Here is a 21,292-nt window from a genome sequence, read left to right as displayed (position 1 = left end):
GATGTTTTGATTTATGAACAGCTACTAAATGATAGTCGTTTGCAGAGTGATGCTTTTGTTAATAACATGTTATAATCAATATGAATTTCCTTTCATCTTCAAGAGTGAAATTTATATTGTTTTTAAAAACAAAGCTTTTTGTGATCATTTCATTTTCTTCCCTGTTTGAACATGACATATTCTCCTGTCTTTAATAAATACTGAAAGATTTTATACATCAATTTTGATAATTAAATAAAAAATGATTCCATTATACATTTTTACAAAGATTTTGAAATTCAGTTTTCAATTATTAAAGATGAATAATGGAAAAATACTCCAATGTCATCAGCATTCGTTCATCATTTCATTTGCTGTCGCCTTGTAAAATAAAAACTCAAAGAAAGCGGTGACATACTTATTTTTCCAATATAGATGGAAGGTACGGAATCTATAAAAAGCAGCAAATTTTCCGCTCTTGATTAAAGTTTAAATCAGAGACCTTCAGAATGTAGCTTTAAGTTTTGATATATCGTTTGGATTTTGTATAGTCCGAGATTACTCTGACGTCCAACGGCTGTTTTGTCAGACAAGCTGGGGCCTTGTCCCACGGTCCAAGCTTGTCTGGCAAAACAGCCGTTGGACGTCAGAGTAATCTCGGACTAGATGTTGTACTGTTTATATTATGTTATGTGCTTTCATTAAAATGAGGATATTAAGGGTAAACTAAAGGATGGATGTTTCTTCAGTTCGTGTGGTTTACAACTACAAGGGTGTTTTCTTATAATTTTATCATAACAGTTTTATTTAAACCAGTAGTATAAGAGTTGCAAAATATTACATAAAAAAATGCCATCATCATCGTGTAATCTGTTACACCCTTAAGCCCCGGCCACAACAGATCGTACGATTTTTGGTCGTGGAAGATCTATTGAACAGTTGTCGTGGCACTGTGGTGCAAAATGTCAAAAAAATATTTCGATCAGTCACATCAGCTACGACATGTCCACGATGATTCCCCGATGGGTACACGACAGAAAAAAATACATTGTAATTGTACTGTCTTGGGCTTGTCGCAAGTCGGTCGAGCGACAGTCGTACAACAATCGTGAGTTGTTTTGGGCCATTTTTCAGCTTTTTATGTCATGGGATGTGCGTGCTACTGGCGTGCCACTGTCGTACGACTGTCGCACAACAGTCGTGAGACACTCGCACGTTTGACTCCGAACTACTAACTAAAGAAGGTCCGATGTATTGGGTTAGTGATGCGAGGGGCGACTCTCAGGAAAAGCTCTTGAAACATACCAGGCTACATCCGCATGAATCCAACGAATTCACGGGCAGATTCGAATTCCCGCTTCAACTCTTGCATCAGTGTACCATACTGTCCAAACATCAGTCGCAGTTCGATTCATGGCCTAACCCACCAACGTCGGGCGTTTCGCTGTTCCTATGCTGTTCACGGGCTCGAATCAACGCTAACAGAACCATACTTTGCTCTACTTGGATTCCAGCAAGGTGCCTATTTAGCAGGGCCAAGCGTAATCGTTCTGGTTGAATAACCATCCTCTTTAAACGACAGACTGTATGTTTTTTTCAAACATTTATTCCCGTCGAATTGTATTCTTCTAATGTTGCACGATGAACGTACCACTGTTGTACGACAGACAATCAGTGTTGTGCGAGCATCGTACGAAATTTGGTATTTGTAAGACAATTGTGCGACTGTATCACGAGTGTCTTGCGACAGTCGTGTTATTGTCTTACGACCGTCGAGCAACAGTCGTACGATTATTTTTTAGTAAAATGGTTGATGGTTGTACCCACGTCAATGTGTTTATCGCACAACAGTCCCACGACTGTGGTAAGACACTCTCACGACAGCCACAAGACAGTGACACGACAAAAAATCGTAGAGCAAAAAAGGTGCATGTCCAATTTTCGTACCACGATTCATGACAGCGCCACGATGCTCAAAATCGTGCGACTGTCGTATGACGATCACAGATGACCCGCGATTTGACAAAATATCATGTCGTAGAGCTGCATAGATATGTCGTGGGTGCGTTGTGACCAGGGCTTTAGACGAAGCCTAAAAGAAAACGTATCATGGGAATAACGAAAGCTTTATTCGTTATGGCCAAGATTGCCGAGCAACCTCAATATCATAGGAGCACGGGAAGACAAGGACACAAATTTGCACTAGACTTATATTGTTGGACTTAATTTCAGTACATATTTCACCAATGGACCATAAAGGACAACTACAGCTAAGGATCACAGTTCCGCCAATTTAAAATGAATCATGTTTATATTTTGTATATGTAAGTAAATAAAAAGACCTTCATGCAGCTTTACAGACATTGGGAGTTAATCATCTGAAAATATTAATCATAATTTTATTTATTTGTTAATCTTTTTGATGAAAGCGTTATCGTGTTGATCTTGTATTCATACGTTTTATATTCAAGTTTAAATTAGGTGCCCATTCAACTTAATATATTGAATTTTAATGAACTTTCGCAAGTTTTGTGCATTTTAATGTATGCCAAGTAAATTATAAAACACATTACCTGTACGTGACCGTAATTCAAGATGAGCCTACAAGAATACCCAAATTTCTGTTTAAAAAATCCTGTTTGTTTTTTTTTTATATATATAAAATTACTAATATTATTTAAAAACACTTGAACCCCAATTCCAAAGTCTTGACATTAAATGAATATCAGTGAAAGTCTTACTAGTAAAAAGTCTTTAGTTCATTTATAGGTCTTAGAATTTAGTGTGACATCCATTTATACTGAACTGTAGTACACGTTTTGGTTTAGGGGCCATCTGACCGCCCCCGGGCGCGGGATTTTCTCGCTGCGTTGAAAACCCGTTGAAGGACTTTGGCCGTGTTTCTCTTTGGTCGGGTTGTTGTCTCTTAGGCACACTCTCCATTTCAATACTCAATTCTATTGTTTCTTTTTAAAAAAAGGAATTCTCAGTTCCGTAAATACTTTAACAGTTCTTACGTCAACATACTTAAATGTCATTCGAATGCCCCAACCGTTGTCCCCTATTTTGAAAATTCAGTCTAAAAACATGCAAGTGCATGTGTCAAAGGACCGTACTAAGCGAACACCCTCCTTGACAGTTAACATCTTACTGAGGTAAATCTAACGTCTACTAAAATATGGATATTAAAGAGTCTTTTAAATAATATTATACAATATTTTTCAACAACTTTGCATACTTCAAAAAGAATTTTAGTTTTGGTTTAAAATGTCTTCCTTGTACATTTCTATGATAGTAAAAAATATTTTGCCAAAATCTTGCAAATTGAAGTTTCGAGCCAAGTCGATTCGTGTCATGCAGATACTGTCAAAGTATTGTAGGACTTTTAAAATACCGCTATTGATCAATCAAACATGTACGACTTCCAATTGAATGTCTGTTAGGTATATTAAGCAAGCAACTTTGAATTCATTTTTTTAATTTCATTTACCAAAAGTGAGTTTAGCGTAGAAAAAACACCTGTGTTTCAGTTATGAGAAATAGATAATCGCAATTAAAGGGTTTTTTCTGTGGTAAAGAATTAAAAAAAATAAAAATTCTAGGACAAATTCAGAAGGGGGAAGGACATAAAAGGTGACAAGATCGAACGCTTTCAAGCTATGGAACAAGTGAAACAAACAACTGCCTTATTCCTGACTTGGTAAAGGGATTTTCAGAAGAAAATAGTGGATTCAACCTGGTTTTACAGCTAGCTAAACCTCCAACTTGTATGATAAATACTAATATTATATTTGTCGTTTTCTATAACTTGATATTTACGATTATTTCATAACAATTCGTACATGTCTCTATGATTTTAATAAAAACTCTAACACTTGCAGTAAATAAATTTAAACGAGTTACTGTTGAAAGGCATTAAGTTTTCGGTTTTTATTTTTCTTGTCGAGACATTATTTTTCTTGTCGAGACATATTGTACCCAACATTGCACCCGATCGTTCATTATGTAATAACTCGTAGATAATTTTTTTTTATTTAGAAACTACTTGCTTTTATCGAATGTTACATTATATCTATTCAATCCAAAATTCAGAGGAAATATGAGTTTATTTTAATAAATTAAATTAAAAGTATGGCATTATCTAATTCAATCGGTAGCTTGAATACAAAATAATTGAAAACGGCAAAAGGTAAAAGTTGATTTCTTATCTCATAAACGGGCGGAAAGCAAATAAAAAAAAACCCACACAAAACAAACAAAAAATATCATATCTAATAAAACAAAACTAAATTAATTTCGTAGTTAATGTTGCTATTATATAAACTTATTTGATGTTGAAATTACTGTACTTACAAAAAGCTGGAACAAAGTTCAGCAACAAGCTGACCCCTTTCATGTAGGCACTCAGAACATCATCCGTATGATCTTCAATTAATTCACCCCGATACAAAACATCGGACATTTGTGCAAAAGTTTTCACGCTCCCGGAAACTTAACAACTTAATTCTATGAAATGGTTGAAGCAAATGATGGATCGACTATTGATTGGACAAAATAACACGCGGCTTGTCATCTCGTCTGCACGCGATTTACTTTGATTGCCTTCTGCTCGTTGAGAATAGATGGTGAATTGGCTTTTACCGCATAATTCCAATCGTCTATAATTATCTCCGTTTTAGTTATGTTATTCCGTTGTAAATAGACATGTACCGCGTTTTTTCCTGACGTTTCAACTGTTTGCTTTTATTTTACAAATAAAAGAAGGAAAATCCAATAAGGCAAGGTTAAATGGTTGCGATTTCTGGATTGTGTTTGGATACAATGCGGAAACAGTTATGGTTTAAAAGCTCCAATAAACGGTTACAATATGTATGCATTAATTCAATAATACTATGACATAAGTATAGTATTTCTGGTAACAGAACTGACAATGTCTGTAACAAGTGCTTGCTTTCGAGAGTTACAATGTTTACATTGATCAGCGTTATAAAAACTTCTATAATTACAATAACCAAATGTGAAGTATTGGAGAATCTAGCCGAAACAGAATAACGTCAATATATTTCTATCAGAGCTAACCAAGTAACATTGAAAAAAAAATGTCAAAAATCGACAGGTTATGATACAAGACCGAAACAACTCTTCTTTAATAAAATCCAGCTTTTGATCACAAAGACATACATGCATGCATACTTGTGAACAAAGAGAACACATAACTAAAGCCTTTCCAATGCCAACTCGTCTTAGAGGTCATGGTCTATTATATGAAACGGGATTTCCAAGCTTTTAGTGGCTGTTGGTAATCTTGGTTGGTCATTATGTCTTTGTCATATTGAAACTAGGTAATAGTTAACCCCGCCACATGCTATATGTGCCTGTTCAAGGGAAAAGACTGTAGTCAAGACGTTGCCCACACAGGTATGCCAAAGCATGAACCTGACTTGATTGCATTATTGGTACATGTATCTTCAATTTGCTGCTCGTCAAAGTAGATATATCAAAACAGGAACTGATATTTATTTTCGGAATTTATTGTCGATTTCCGTTGAATTGATGTCAGTGTCCATTGCGTTGGTAGTTGCTAAGTAATGATCAACGCTTGTTTATTGCAATGATACTGTAACAGCTTTTCTGAAAAACTTATCATTGCAATAGGATTAGCTTTAAAACGCAATGGTAATAGCATGTAGAATGACCAAAAATGCCATTCATAACAAAAATAAGACTTCATTTTTACGAAATCTGTTTCAATTTTACAAGGCGTCCATTGCGTTGCTGTACGGTTATATTGTTTCAATTCCCGACTGGATAAAACCTAAGACTTACAAATTGGTTTTTGCTTTTTCTCCGGTAAAAAGACCAAAAATAGTCCCTGAAGAAAGAATAATATTATGATAAATGTCTTTCTGTAGACTTTTACCATTGTAATTAGCTTGTTAAAACTCCGGCTCATTGTGTCAATCTATTACAAAACAGGGCAGATATATATATTCAAATTTCATGAACATGTTTCCGTCCTGAACTATGATTTCATTTGCAACTGGACATTTTAAAACAGTCATCATAATCATCCCGTTGTTAGATTAACGAGGTCAACTATTTTGTAAATATCAGATATAGGAGTGTATTTGGATCCAAACTCGTCAAGAAGTTTACTAAACATTACCATCCGATTTTATACACTAGCAGAAAATATAAACTATATATCCACCACTGCAAAAACTGAGAGAACGTTGTTCACAAAACGTTTTATAATTCCAAAGTTATCTTTTATAGCCAATATGAGTTTCATGATGTTTATAAAGTCAGACAATCTTTTTTGGAAAGATATTATTTGTTTCTTACGCACCCGGGTACCTTTTGCTAGTTTCTGAACCAAACTACAATTAAAAATTAAAACTTTGCATGTGTAAGAGAAAGACTTTGCTAGTGTAAAAAACTGTGATGTCTGTATAACCAAAACCATTTTTGAAATGGTAAAAAATAAAGAAAGTACAATTATTGTTTTTATTTGAGAAACAGATATCCGTATCGTTTTATATAATAATCTGCTTAAAATTGCAAGTGAAATCAAATTGTTCCTAAAGAAACGCTTGTGCAGGTCATTATAGCTGTCTATATTAATTCGAAATAAATAAATATGACATTTCGTCGATATGTTAGCTGTCTGACCAATCGCTTAAATCCCCCTTCTATCCTGTTTGATGTTTTACACGATACTTAAATATCAGATTTCAGCCTCTTCGTAAAAGCCTTGTTCAGCTTAAGTGCCTTTTTATCGTAAGTCGGATAAACTCCCTTGAGTAGGGTTTAAAGAACTTCCGATAAGATATACCGAACAAGCTGTTACACACAATTATAATTGTTATATATATATATATATCCTTTATCGAATTTGAGTCCATCTTAGAAAATATTTTAAATGAATGTTCCGTTTTTCTATTCATTTCCATGAAAGGGGCGAAAGATACCAGAGGGACAGTCAAACTCATAGATCGATAAGAAACTGACAACGCCATGACCAAAAAACAAAAAGACAAACAATAGTACACAAGACACTACATAGAAAATGACAGTATACTAACTTAAAGTATATCGATCTGAATATTAAGATAAATCATACATTAGAGGCTTTGAACTAGCTGTCATTTAACTGCGAGTACTCTCAGACCTGTAACTAGTGTCTTTTTGTTGTTGGGATGTACAAGTACCCGTCCACGTCCACTTGTATTTTTATCTATCTGATGAGTTGAGCCTTTTTCAACTGATTTTTATAGTTCGTTCTTATGTTGTACTGTTATACCACTGTCCCAGGTTAGGGGAGGATTGGGATCCCGCTAACATGTTTAACCCCGCCACATTCTGTATGTATGTGCCTGTCCGTTCAAATATACACCGAAAACAAAGTACTGAGCAACATAACATTGTGCCAACAGGGTAGAACTCGGACATACGCTTCAGATAGGTAGAAGTTGGAGCTCCACTCTTGGCTTCTGTTGTGATGATAATTCAAATCTGGTGATGGATTGTAATGTATTAACAATCATGAACATAATTTAGGACACAGTTGAAATCAGTTCTTACCTCATTTTAGAACTGTCGAAATAATTTCTCAACGACTTATTTTAAACTCTCAGAATATGTCCTAGGGTAGAACAGTCAGAATCTGCTGTATAGAAGAACTAGTAAGACAATAATTTTACTTAGGTTAAATTGTGTCGTTAAAATACTCATCAAATATACTAGACTTACAAATGTGCAAGCCAAACGCGCGTTTTGTCTACAAAAGGTAAAATCACAAAAATACTGAACTCCGAGGAAAATTTAATCGGAAAGTCCCTAATCACATGGAAAAATCAAACGACAAAACACATCAAAAACGAATAAACAGGCATTTTCAAATGTAGAAAATGGTGGATTGAACCTGGTTTTATAGCGCTAAACCTCTCACTTGTACGACAGTGCCGACAAAGACCAACAGTGAGTTGGTCCACAAACGTTACCCACATCTACTGACACACAGCAAATGAGATTTAACATTGTTAAATTATTTCAATAATGAATACACTGCCGAAGTTATGGGTTTTCCACCAATTTCATGTTTATAGCCCTTTGAGGAAAAAAAGAATCTAAAATCATAAAATCAATTATCATGGTTAAAAATATTTTCGCAATAAATCTTCATTTTACAAGAAACAAAACCTACATGGACGTGCATTGTACTTTAATAATGATTCGTAAAGTCAAAAAGTTCGCTACATCAAATGATCAGTTTCTGCCTGAACAATAATCTTACATTCTACCATACTATTGTAATGATCCGGAAAATGATCAACTGACTAAATCATGTCAATTGCAAGAACGTCGATTTCAGAGATGAAATGAACTTCGGGACCCGTGATGCACATTAGAACTGGAGAAAATTGTGCCTTATGAATGATATCAGAGGAATTTATCATAAAAGTGAAGAATAATAAGATTTTTCATGCCACGATGTGTAATTAGAAAATATGATCAATAAAATTGTATTGGAAATAAATTCACTTATAGCTGTTATCCACTTATTTTCTTAGACTTTCAATTGAATTCATAATCCGATAAATAGTTAGAATTGATTCTTCACGAATCATTTTCAAAGAAAGTCCATTAAGAAAATCAAGTTGTTAACTGGATAGTTAGAGAAAATGGTGAAATGAAGGTAGAAAGTGTCATTTGGAGAAACAATGAAAGAATCCGTCGGAAGCTCCCTAAAACATTTTCGAAATTTCTAATGAGCTTTGAAATTGTTATCGCGTGGTATTAGCCCATGGAGCACGGTACAATCTTCTTACAAGGGATGTACGCGCCAAGGTTCACTAACCATATATTTCAATTTGTAAATGGGAAATTTACCGCATATTATCTGTCACGTTGGAAAGTCCAATTTAATAGTCAAGAATGATAATAAAATAAATAATAAAGAACGAAAAAATATGAATAAAATTGTTTTTTCTATTGAACAAAGAAATTTCAATGTTCTGTTGTCTTTTAACAATGTGGCAAGTCAAAACACTAAAACAGTAAAGCAAAGTAACTGCTGGCTTGAATGAAAACACGTCAAATAACCACTTTACAATAGAAAATCAAGATATCGACTACAGAAACGAACGTTCGTGTTTTCACAGAGCAAATTTGATAAATAGTTTTCCAAAAATTACCTACAAAATGATTTGATCTTTCGTATGCACGAGTTGACTAAAGGTGACACAAAAAGCATCGGGTACTGTACATATCGAATTTAAACACTCTACTCGTTTTATCATGTTTTATGTGCTAGATGGGAATTCATTTAATCAAAAACATTTATAATACATCACACAATTACACAACAGTTCAGTCCTATCCAAAGACAGCTCATTGTACAATTTAACATTTCCAATCTACTATAACATTAAAATTCTGTTAATCACCATACAAAAGTTTATTGGTTTTTAAAAATTAATTGTAATAGAATGTTACACTTTTAAGTTTAATAACTATCGTTATCCTCTTTCAACCCGTGAAATTAGAGAAATATGGATTTTCCACCCAAGGGAATGATTTTCTCAGCATGTAATATTAATATCGTTGTAATTACAATACTTGTATCTCTATTCTTTTATGTTCATTTAGAAGAAAGTAAATGGAGAAAACCGTTAGGTCTGATTATTGACTACCTTTTCAATTTTAATTTTGTCTCTGTAATATTATAAGGAAGCTGTCAATCTCAAGTTGAACGTAATCTAAAAGAGACAAGCTCTGATAAAAATCACTAACGAGTCCAAAAGGCGACATGGTATGGTGCTACAATGGCTTCATTACTACTTCCTATTAAACATCTCTCAAAACATTGACAAGAAATTAAAACAGGCATAAAGATAGAGAAGGGCACGTACCAGATGACTTGAAAATTCTTTTCGTTGTATTGCAAGCACGAACATTTCAATATGAAATGTCAAATTAAACAATTTAAGTTTGTGCATCTTGAATATTTACATTATCACTGCCATAATGTTTCTTAATCTTGTAAACTAGTATACAACACCAACGCTAGTCTAGGATTTGATTAATTAAAAAGGGATGTTTTCTAATTGTCTATGTGAAAGCTATCGAACAAAAACCGAAGATAAAAAAACCGTTTATCAATGTGCGTGCTCAATTCGCAGCAAAATATGCAACATATTTTATGCTGGCTTTGAGTCGAACTATAACTGCTATAAACAACGAGAGAAGTTACCAATGCCATCTTAAATTTTTGTTTTGTCAAGTCAAGAATCGAATCTTTAACTGCAGCCTTTGTGGAAAGTATGCTACATGTACAACGATCGAGACAATCTTAATCCTTTATAGTGACAACACTTACATTAATTTTAGCGGCAACAGAAAGTTATGAACTTATAGACAAACTATCATTAGTAACTGATTTATAGCTATAACATTGAGAATGGAATGTGTCAAAGACAACAACCCTACCAAAAAGCCGCAGATGACTGCATTCAAACACTCTCAACACCATCGACGCATGACTGAATCCCCAAAATTGTTAAAAAAAATACATGTACCTTAGAGGATACTGATGAAATTTTCATCTATGGTGTTAAATCAAATAAAGAATACCAGTTTTGAGATAGAATTTCCTTCGCCTAGCTGCATATAAGAAACTTTGACTTCTCTCAACCTGTATATTTTTCACAATTACTTCTCCCGAACTTAATCTGTTTAATAATACTATTCTTAAAATAATAAGATGTTATGATTGCCAAAAGAGACAACTATCCGCCAAAGTCCAATTGATTGGATGTCAGCAAATATAGGTATTGTCAGGTATAAAAAGGTCCCGACATGACAAATATTAAACAATGAAAAAGGAAAAACCAACGTCCTGATAATTGCATGTTTATTTTTTGAAATATTTGTAAACCTGGTATCATCAATTACCTCAGTGGGGTTCAACTAAAAACAAATGTTCCATATATAGGGGTAAAATTGTACTGAAAATCGTGAAACGGTTGTGGCATGAAACAATGGGAAGGGTTAGCTTATATTTGTATGAATACAGTCTTCTTACAAATATTTTATTTATGTTACTCATATTTATCTTTTAATTGAAGTAATTGAATCAAATCAGATACCAACTCTTTCACAATATAAATAGGTATATATTGTAGAGAGTAATACGAAACTAGTAATCTTTAACTTCTACACGAAGATTTTTAAAGACGATTTAATTTAGATGTATCAAATGATTTTAATATCTTCATAATTAGGAGTTTAAATCATAAACTACAACTTATCTCCCAATGTGATGATAATTCTACTTTGAAATGATTTTAAATGTTTAAATGAGGTTTAATTCTGAACTTTTAAAACTTTGAAAATTGATCTATAGGATTGTTTAATCGTTCATATTCTTGTTTCGTCGTCGATTTGTTCAAATTACCAAAGTAATAAAAGATTAACCTATTTCGTGTCTCGCAATGTTGTAACCACGTTTTGCAATATTGAAAAGGAAGTTTTTAAAATTGAAAGTTGGTTTCCTTTGGTAAATCGTTTAACATACAATTCTTCTTCATATCGTGTATACAAGTCATTTTTAAAATAAAGAAATCGTTACCAAGGCTATAATATATAAGGCACACAATGAATCATTTGCATTTAGATTTCTATTTAATTTGTTGTTTGCGTGAAGTTTTATGTCTCACTTTTTATTTGAAAGGACAGAAATACCAACATGAAAAACCAATATCTCAAGAAATAAAAACTGAATGCAAACTTCTCAAAACTCATTTTCCGATTCTAAGTCGACATGATGCTTTGTTTTTAAACCATCGATTTCACTTTAACCCATTTGAGTATTATTGAGGAGTTAACTACAGCGAAAGGAAATTAAACGGCATTTCCTGTTAAATGGTAAGGCTTTGATTGACAGAAAAATACATGAAACTATTAAAACGGCAATTGTCTTTGCTTCTCATTCCGAATGAAAAATTCCAAAGTGAAACTTTGTTACAAAATAATGATTGGGTATCCCGACCATGAATTATCTGATTTCTTCCAACTTAGAATCGATAAAGCACGGTCCATCACGTTAACAAATATTTTAAGTCGGAATAAATCTGTTGAAGATGCTAATCTAATTTATCTAATTCTCACAAATTGGGCTACTGAAGTCCGAGACAAATCATAACGCGATGTCTTCGTATCATTAGTTTCGTATCTATTGCGGCGTGTAGACCCGATTGTCCGACATTAACCCTTAAAGGTGTTATGAACATCTTCGATTATTCCTTATAACGTAATTACTAGGAACATTTTGTTTGTTGGAATCTACTGAAAGATTTTGGAATGCATAATTTATGGAGTAACTGGATTTTATCTTAAATTAATGTTATTACATCAAGTTTTATTGCTGTTGAACAGATAAGGAATCTGGCAGCGTGTAATATTCTTTAAAAGGAAGAAATCGTTTTTTTCCAGATTTCATGCAAGACTTGAAAAGACCTGAAATATACCAGAAAGAAAATAGACAAACTAATGTTTGTTTTATATAAATACAAAATTACACCATTTTGGTATATATCAAGATTCCATTTACACTATTTATACGACATACGTCAAATGCTTCACATCTAAGCAGGAACATATATATATGTTAGATATACTGTTCCCAGATCTAAGTAACAATTTTTCTTACAATTGTTTCAAAGTTTTTCAATCAAACAGAACAAAATACATTTTAAAATCTAAAATAATGCAAATGTAAAGTTTGTACTTGTATTGTGTTTAATTTGATTTCTTTTCTTGTTATCATACAGATTATCGAATTTGTCAAGATTACCGTCGATAAATGTGTCGCTTGCCACCGGCGGAACATGATCAGACTGTATAGCCTAAAGAAATTACATATTACGTTTTAATTTTTATTGTGTTTCATGTATAATTGTGAAGTTTTGAAATTCAATGGTGTTGCTACGACAGTGCATCATAACCTATTCTATGAAGAAACGGAAAATCGCTGATATGTTATAAATAAGTGATAAACTCAAGGAATTCAAATATATTCACGAAAACATTTTTTTTTCTTAAAGAACGAAAAAAAAATGATGATCAGAAAGACCGATTCCAGAACTTATTTTATTGTGTGATAAGTTTTAACTGTTGGTCAATGAAATAATGCACTGGTGATCTTTTATAGCTGATGTGTAAAACTTAATCTTATTACAATTCCAAATTTTCTGATTTGCATACAAATGATTTGATACATGTATTACCGGTACAATATAGTACATCAACTTGATAAATTAGTATAAAGAAGCATTTGACAAGAACATGTCTTTCTGTATATTTTTGATGTAAAGATATCTCGCAATGAAAGTACTAAGACCATTTCTATTTTCCTTTCAGCTAGAAAGGTTAACATACTGAACGGTAATATTTCTTTACGCTTAATGATTTTGTAAGAATAATTCATCTTCCATATTCAAATGATATAATGATGAAACGTAAATCTTGCAGGTAGTACAAAGGCGGTAATTATCATAATAGAAAATTTCATAATGAAATACACTTAAAAATATATATAAACGAGAATGAAATATAACCCTCCTTTCACTAATTCATTTCATTTCAGTTTTGTGTTGAAGAAAGCCGTTTCGAATTCATCGCATTTCTTATAAAAATAATATTTTGTTTGCATTTTTTTTTCAGTTATGACTTATACGGAAAAATGCACGAAAGAATTCTAAATACTTTTAAAAAGATTGAAAAAAGAGAAGCGTCTGCACAAAGAGTGTTCCAACCTGATTTTTTACTACTTTCCGAGTTTAATGCTTCACGACAAAAGTTGATTTATTAACCCTTTCCTGTATGTTTGATTAGAGTTGCAACCAAATTTGAAATTAAGCATTCCATATGGAAGAAATCTTTGATAAAATCTTTAATTGGAATACTTGATACTTGTTTTAAAAGTTATGAAATCTCAAAGTAGAGGTGTTACCACAGGCACTTAAAGTTGCGTGGAAAATGAAAACATTGTAGTCGGAAGTCAATTACGGCTAAAATGAGACGGCCAAACAAATAGAACAATGTGGTCCATTTGCTAACATAAGGTGACAAGTTCGATAAAGAGATGTTTATTTCCTCCAGATATGTCTATTTCATACTGTCCATGTTCATTAGATCTTAATCAGTTATAAATGTATATAATTTAACCTCACCTGTATAGAGATCGGACAGATATTTCGTGACTTTTCACCAATATAAACGATATGACGTCTCTCGAATAATTTTCAATTCGTTTCGCCTAGTCTTTAATGTAAGCGAACGTAATGTTGTCAGGTTCGCACATTTTCATTTTATTTACGACAAACTTTTGATATTTCCCCTTTATTTGCATTTATATTATGTTATTGCAATTGACTAAGGCTCATATAGATTCATGTTTGGTCCGTTATTGTGTCCATAATTACTTTTTTCTCAATAAACTCGAGTGTGTGATAAAACCGCATAAGCATTAGTTAATTCTGAATTAACAACTGTATTCGTTATTCTGAATATGGTTATTCCTGAATACAACATAAAAAGTTACGGTGATTTAATAGGGAAAAGGTAGCTTAATCGTATAGGTTTTTGAAAAAATCCTATGCACCTGTAAATGAAAATTCTTCTCGCTGGCGGTCGATTGAATTTTATGCGAGAGAATAGTTCGTGGGAAACTGTGGGAAATTGTATCAGAAACGAAGAGTGTTTTGTGTTGCGTCATTGAATTAAACATGCTTTGCAAGAATCGTCTTTTGTTGATGCTTACCTTAAAAATAAAATTCATTAAATTTACTTTTCATGTGGTGCAAAACTCATTAAAGCTTTTTTAAATGACACTATAAATTATAAATTGTATATTGCGCTTTTCGCATAGTAGTCACAAATCTAACCGAGTTGAGATAGAAAAATCACGTGGAAAGCGTACATGTTGTGTTCTCCTTATAAATACGTTTCACAGACCCTTTCAATACCCATTTTAGGCAAGCAAATGTGTCCCTGATTTCAATGTCAATACGCAATAAAAAAAAATACGCTATTTACATATATCTGTTTTCGTAATATAACTGTTAAAGAAGCGACAAGTATTGCACGTCAGTTGGGTACGTTAGGTTACGGTTGTGAATCACAGATAGTAAAGCAGATGCAACGGTTGCAAACCTTCCTTTAAATATTTAAGTCGTCTTACATCAAAATATTAAACTGATGTTCAATAATAATTCATTATAAAAAATTGTCTAAACCACTTGACCGTTCGTCAATTATTCCGTCGGGAAATTCGCTTCAAATCCCACTTTACTTTACATCCGCATAAAATAATTGTTGTTTATATCCTTTTAAAAATAACGATTATGCAAATTTAATCTTGTTTGTCAATAAGTTTAGTAACAAGACTACACGTTACATATAAATCCGTGTAATTGTTTGTGCAAAGCTGAATATTAGCTCACCTACATTTAAAATGAACCAATATTCATGTTCAGAATCAAAACAATTATATCTATAAGTCTAATACTATTTATCAGCCCAGTGATTTTTTTAAAAAGTTATATGTTTTGTACGTAGAGCTACGGGTCTTTGTAACACCTTGTACTTGTATGTTTGTGCATGTATAAGTACACTGTTCTTGTGTGTTTGTACAAGTATAAGTATATACCCCACACAGCTTTGTTCCTTTCATTTGAAAAAATGCTAAAATTTAACTTTTATATGATTGGACTGTTAGGTAAGGCACATTTCGTATAGATTTATTTTAAACAAATTACGTTATTTTTTCAGAATCACTGAACCTCAACGTTCAGGGGCCTGTACGCAATACACAATTACTTGTTTTATTAATACATTGATGCTAAAAGAGCAAAAGTCAATGTCCTTAAAGAATTAATTCAAATCTTAATTTTTTTTCTACCAAATTTGGTACTAAAAAACTACGCGAAGATAAAAGTATGAAAAATTATGAAAAGTTGATGTAACTCTATGACGTAATAAATAAACACCTACGGGAACAGTTTCATTTATCTCTATATCTTCCCATGTACGAAATATTTTACATTAGAATATTTCATTTGTATACATGTACATGTATTCAGATGTCACTTCAGGCAAATTAAAGCACTTCAAATAGGCGTTTCGTTTTATATGTGTAATTGGTATGAAAAGGTTTTTAAATATGCTGCTATTTATACAGTTCAAAAAGTATGACTGATCTTCTGAAGAACATTAAATTGCACCTTTTATCGTAAATTTATAAATTTATAAGTCAATTCATCATCTTTTTTTAGTATTAATACCAAATTTTGAGAAGTTACAAATTTAGGCACATATACAGCGTCTAAATATATCTAAATGAATATTAGAGGCAATTTGTATTACTATAAGACATGTGCAACTGCATTATAATGATTGAACAGAGTATGTGCTTGTTTTAGTGATGTGCCAACTGTGCTGTGTAAAGCAATTTCAACAACTTCGTCAAGAATATATATAAGTCATATATTTGGTAAAGGTCAGATAAGAGATAAATAAAGGCCAGTCAATTAAGAGACATTAATCAATCCTCAGTCATCACATACGGCATCTCACTAACACATGTAACATAACTTATTTTAATACGATTAACACGATGAGTATTCAATATATACTGAACAGGAACAGCCTACAATTCCGGAGCATTCTAATAAACAACGGTTACAAGCAGGCTTCGTGATGCTTATTCTTTAGCTTTATCTCCACTAGCCAAAGTTTACGATCCAGTCCCCTTCTCTCCATCTTCGTAAGCCAAGGGTTATGAGGAGAAAAAGGGACTGGAGCGTACCCTTTGGCTTGCGAAGATGTCTTTAGCTCACAATGTGTTGATTTACGTATTGTTATTTGGCACTGATTTCCTTTCTCCTGATAATTTTAACTGACCCCTTCGAACCTCCCTATTGTGCTGATACACTTTATATCAGAACCCAATTGCTCTTTGATTAGGGTTTCCTCCCAATACAACGAAAATAGTTAAATGCTAGTGGACAGGACGATGCACTGCTGTATCCCCTGTACAGTCTTTGGAAGGAGGATAGCATACTTGAAGAGCATCCAGTAATTATAAAGAAACACAACTACAATAAAAGTGTTGGTTTGATATTTTAGAATTGCCAAATATTTCCAAAGATTGTATCAGGAACACCAAATATCTTTTCTTATCCAATTAAATACAATTTATAGTTTAGTTCATGGCTCTAGGTTAAATCTATCAATATATGAATAACAAAACAAGATTTACATTTTGTATGTTTTGTAAGAGATTTTGACCAAGATATACATAAAATTTATTACCACTGGAAAAAAAAGAGGGACTAAGGATTAGAATTTCAAGAAATACGAATAAGAAACCGAGTTTTGAGATTGTTTTTTCACGTGTGCCATTTGGTTTACAATCATGTATAACTGCATTTCAAAAAGGAAACATTGGAAACTCTAGACTGTTAGCTATATAGGTATAAGAGAAGATTGCGTTTTGAACTCGCCTGTGCTTTTACATAACCAACGATAGGAGGTGATGTGTTTTTATCGGACCGAAGATATAAAAGTTAGGAAAAGGGTTTCTATTTTTTTTTACAGTAGTTATATAAAACCCAGAACAATCTGTTATCGAACATCCATTAAAAACAATTAAAGTTTAATTGCTTAATAGGAAAATCAGGGTGTGAGTAAAGTGATTTTGGTCAATTTTGTCTTTTTTGTATGTGTGTGGGGGGGGGGGGGGGGGGGGGGGGGTAGCAATGCTTTAATGCAATAAAGATTCGTGTGTACATGTACATCAATCGATTGTATTATGTGTTTCAATAAAAGTTGTCAACGATCAAGTTATAATAGATATTTATTTCTTCCTCATAGTTTAGTTTCACGTATATAATGATTGAATTATAATCGACTTTAAAACAAAATTACGGTTATATATTTCATCATCTTAGGAAAATGTTTTACAAACCTATAAATGAGATAAGCCCATTTCCAAACCAAAAGATTTTCAAATCATATTGTTAAGAAATTTACACTTCAATTACTGTTATTATGCAAATACAGGTAGCACGAAAGAAATCTTTAAAAAGTGTATTATACAACCTTTACATCAGATATGATATCATATTTCTTACTCTTCTATTACTCCGTTTATTTACCCACCAAAGAACAAGATTTAAATCAATATTTGATTGATGTTCTGAGTAAATATGATATTAACAATACACCTGCGTTTCTTGTTTCATTTTCCCTTTCTTTTTAGAAAATATAGCAATATTTTGGATAAAACACAGAAATTATTCTCTAAATAAACACGGAAATATTAATGGTGATTTTCTCATGAATATTTTATGTTTCAATCATGTCATAGAGAAAATACAATGCAACCGTAAAAAATAAACATTCTCTATAAAAAATCGATGCAAAGTTAAAATTGGAAATTCAACTCACCTGTAATTACGACTAAGGTATGATAGTTGTAAAGTAAATTATTAAATCCCATAGCAAAATGTCCCTTGGTTGCAAGAAGTTTTTAATGCACCATGTCCGAGTACATGTTAGTCCGAAATTGCCTCCTTGTAACACACCTGGAATTTTAATAGGTTTTAATATCTTTTACAGATAACTCGGTTTACATACAGTATATATTTGTTGTACGGACACGGTCGAGAGACTCAGAACATAACGAACTTTTGAAATGATTTAAACATTCATCGGTCGTCCTAAATTCATATGCAGATCTACACTGTATTAAAAATCTAATGGTACACAAAGTACAATACTTTCCCCATTCAGACCGGAATCGCTTCTTAAGATAGGCGGAAATTGTTGTTGTAATTAGCTTTCGCTTCACAAGATATACATAATGATATATTACAAATTTTTCAAAGTTTGTTGATGGAAAACCGTTAGCACATTGTCTGGTTTTTAACGTTTTATCCAATAAGCTTCATTCACAATGCTTTTCCTATTTTTTCCACACTGATTATTGAGTAATGTCCAATGATACGGATAATCCTAGCTTCGTTTTGTTTGTATTAGAGATCAAAATCATTAAACATTTATTCATACTATTTTTGTTTTTAAATATCGTTTATTTGAGAAATGGCGAAAAAGAAGCAGCTTTCTGGAAATATCCTTATACGTTTAATGTTGAAGAAAGAAATTACAATCCATATGAGTAGATTGGCCATGAAGAAAAATGATTAGCATACTCTAATTACACATTTCTTTATCGACAACCCGGGTAATTCCTAATTTCAGGTTTTATTGTCAAAATCGATTGATAAAATTACAACTTTTATAACGCAAATATTATATGTTTTTATGAATAAAAATGCGTTATGATATCTTTAATTAACTTAAGGGCTAATATGTACATTGTAAATACATGTGACAAGTAGCAATGAAAGGGTGGCTACAAAGAGGGAAAAAATAAAGATTTGTACAAAGATCATTTACTTTTAAAATAAATATGTTAGAACAAGATAAAGAACAAAAACGATAGATGATTTGCGTATTCCCGCCTTTCTTTTAATTCATAAAAAATACAATACAGATGACAAAACAAAACAAACAAACAAAAAACAAACATCATATTTAAATTTTCGGATACACACAATTACCCTTGAACAGTATAAATATCCAGTAACGAAATTGTGACTAATTGTTAGAAACCCTGTTCATAACCAATAGATTGAAGAGGACTATGTAAGCCTTTAGGTAAATAAACCAGATCATTCCAATCAATGACACATATTTACATGAAGAAAGAACTATAAAAAAAAATCGAAGCTCAGTGTATGTTAAAAAAAAATTAAATGTCAATTGGAAAAATAAAAAGTAAAATCATAAAAATACTGAACTCCGAAGAAACCCAAATAGGAAAATCCCTTTTCCAAATGGCAAAATCAAAATCAAAAGCTCATTCACATCAAACGAAATGATAACAACTGCCATTTTCTAGACTTGGTACAGGTATTTTTTATGTAGAAAATGGTTTTAAAGCTAGCCAAACCTCTCACTTGTATGACAGTCGCATCAAATTCCATTATATTGACAACGATTCGCGAACAAATCCAACAGACATAATAGGTAAACATGTCAAAAATAAGGGTACAGCAGTCAACAAGCGATTGAGTGCCACGCACAGCCTTTTCTCGGAACAAGCACCTTCAATACCCCCACATGCATCCATCTTCTCATTTCAAATAACAAGTAATATGCATGTGGTATCCCGAGGTCGTGATTTTGCATTGAATAAATCCACCCACTGTGGCTGCGTATCTCTACATCCAGGATATTTTAAATTTCTTCAAAAGCTGTCAAAATATCTTTTCCCAAATCTCCCGTTTGGAACCAATGGTTTCTTTTATATTTTCTAATAGAAAACTCTTTCAGAGGTGTTTGCATTACTCAGGGACAAGCTTTGTCGTTATCACTGGAACCGACTTTGTCGATATCTCCCTTTGTGGGACCAATTAGTCTTTCCTAAATGACGATTCAGGCGAAAATCAGTTACTTACTAGTATTATGGATGGACATTCGGCGTCCAGATACGATTATATATCAAATGCAGTGCTTTCAAAATAGGACCTAATTTCGATATCATGTTGAAGTAATGAATCGTTATCATAATTTAAATCAATTTATTGAAATCGTGTACATACATCTTGCACTGGACACAGGTTTGCTGAAATATTTTAGTATAACATTCGACTTAAATGATAATATGGTAATGCGTCATGTCGTTTTCAAATGGACGTTATCATCTTATTATCGGGGAAAAGATGCCAATGGGGACTATAGAAACATCATTAGTCGAAGAAATACTCAGACAGACAACGAAGAATAGACCAATCTCTTTCTACAAACGCAACACAAGAAACTAACGATCAGACAACAAGAAACGCACAAAATTCAGGGACTAAAGACCTGAGTTATCTGGTAGGGTCAATAGTTTCTGCTTTATCAGTACAATCCGCCGTGTTAATCCTGAGATGCGAGGATGAATCATATCCATTTTGATGTATAAGCATCATTTAAACTACTGAAGGTGGTCAAATTCATGTCACCTGATTCCTAATACACAAGATCGCCTCCTCCCTAAACTTCAAATCGTGGATCCGTATCCGTACTGCTTTCACATTGAATCATGTTTTGCTTTTGGAATATCAGATCATCGGCTGGCGTCTTTGTGAGATATGGGACTATTCGGATAATATCGATAATGATACATGTAATCACTAGA

The 21,292-nt window shown here is 32.7% G+C and overlaps 1 protein-coding gene across 1 annotated transcript in view; it reads right to left on the bottom strand.

The window, feature by feature from the left end:
* The window catches only part of LOC139481126 (uncharacterized), a 37,517-nt gene extending 18,659 nt beyond the window's left edge, over nt 1-18,858 (bottom strand). Inside the window, exon 1 of the mRNA XM_071264235.1 lies at nt 18,493-18,858. Within this exon, the coding sequence (XP_071120336.1) occupies nt 18,493-18,544 (52 nt within the window). The 5' untranslated portion in view covers nt 18,545-18,858. The remainder of the gene's footprint in view (nt 1-18,492) is intronic.
* Between the last annotated feature and the right edge of the window lie 2,434 nt (nt 18,859-21,292).

This window comes from Mytilus edulis, chromosome 7 (genome assembly GCF_963676685.1).
Source record: "Mytilus edulis chromosome 7, xbMytEdul2.2, whole genome shotgun sequence".
NCBI classification, from domain to species: domain Eukaryota; kingdom Metazoa; phylum Mollusca; class Bivalvia; order Mytilida; family Mytilidae; genus Mytilus; species Mytilus edulis.
Note: the sequence above shows the minus strand (reverse complement) of the source record. Positions and strands in the feature narration are given on the sequence as shown.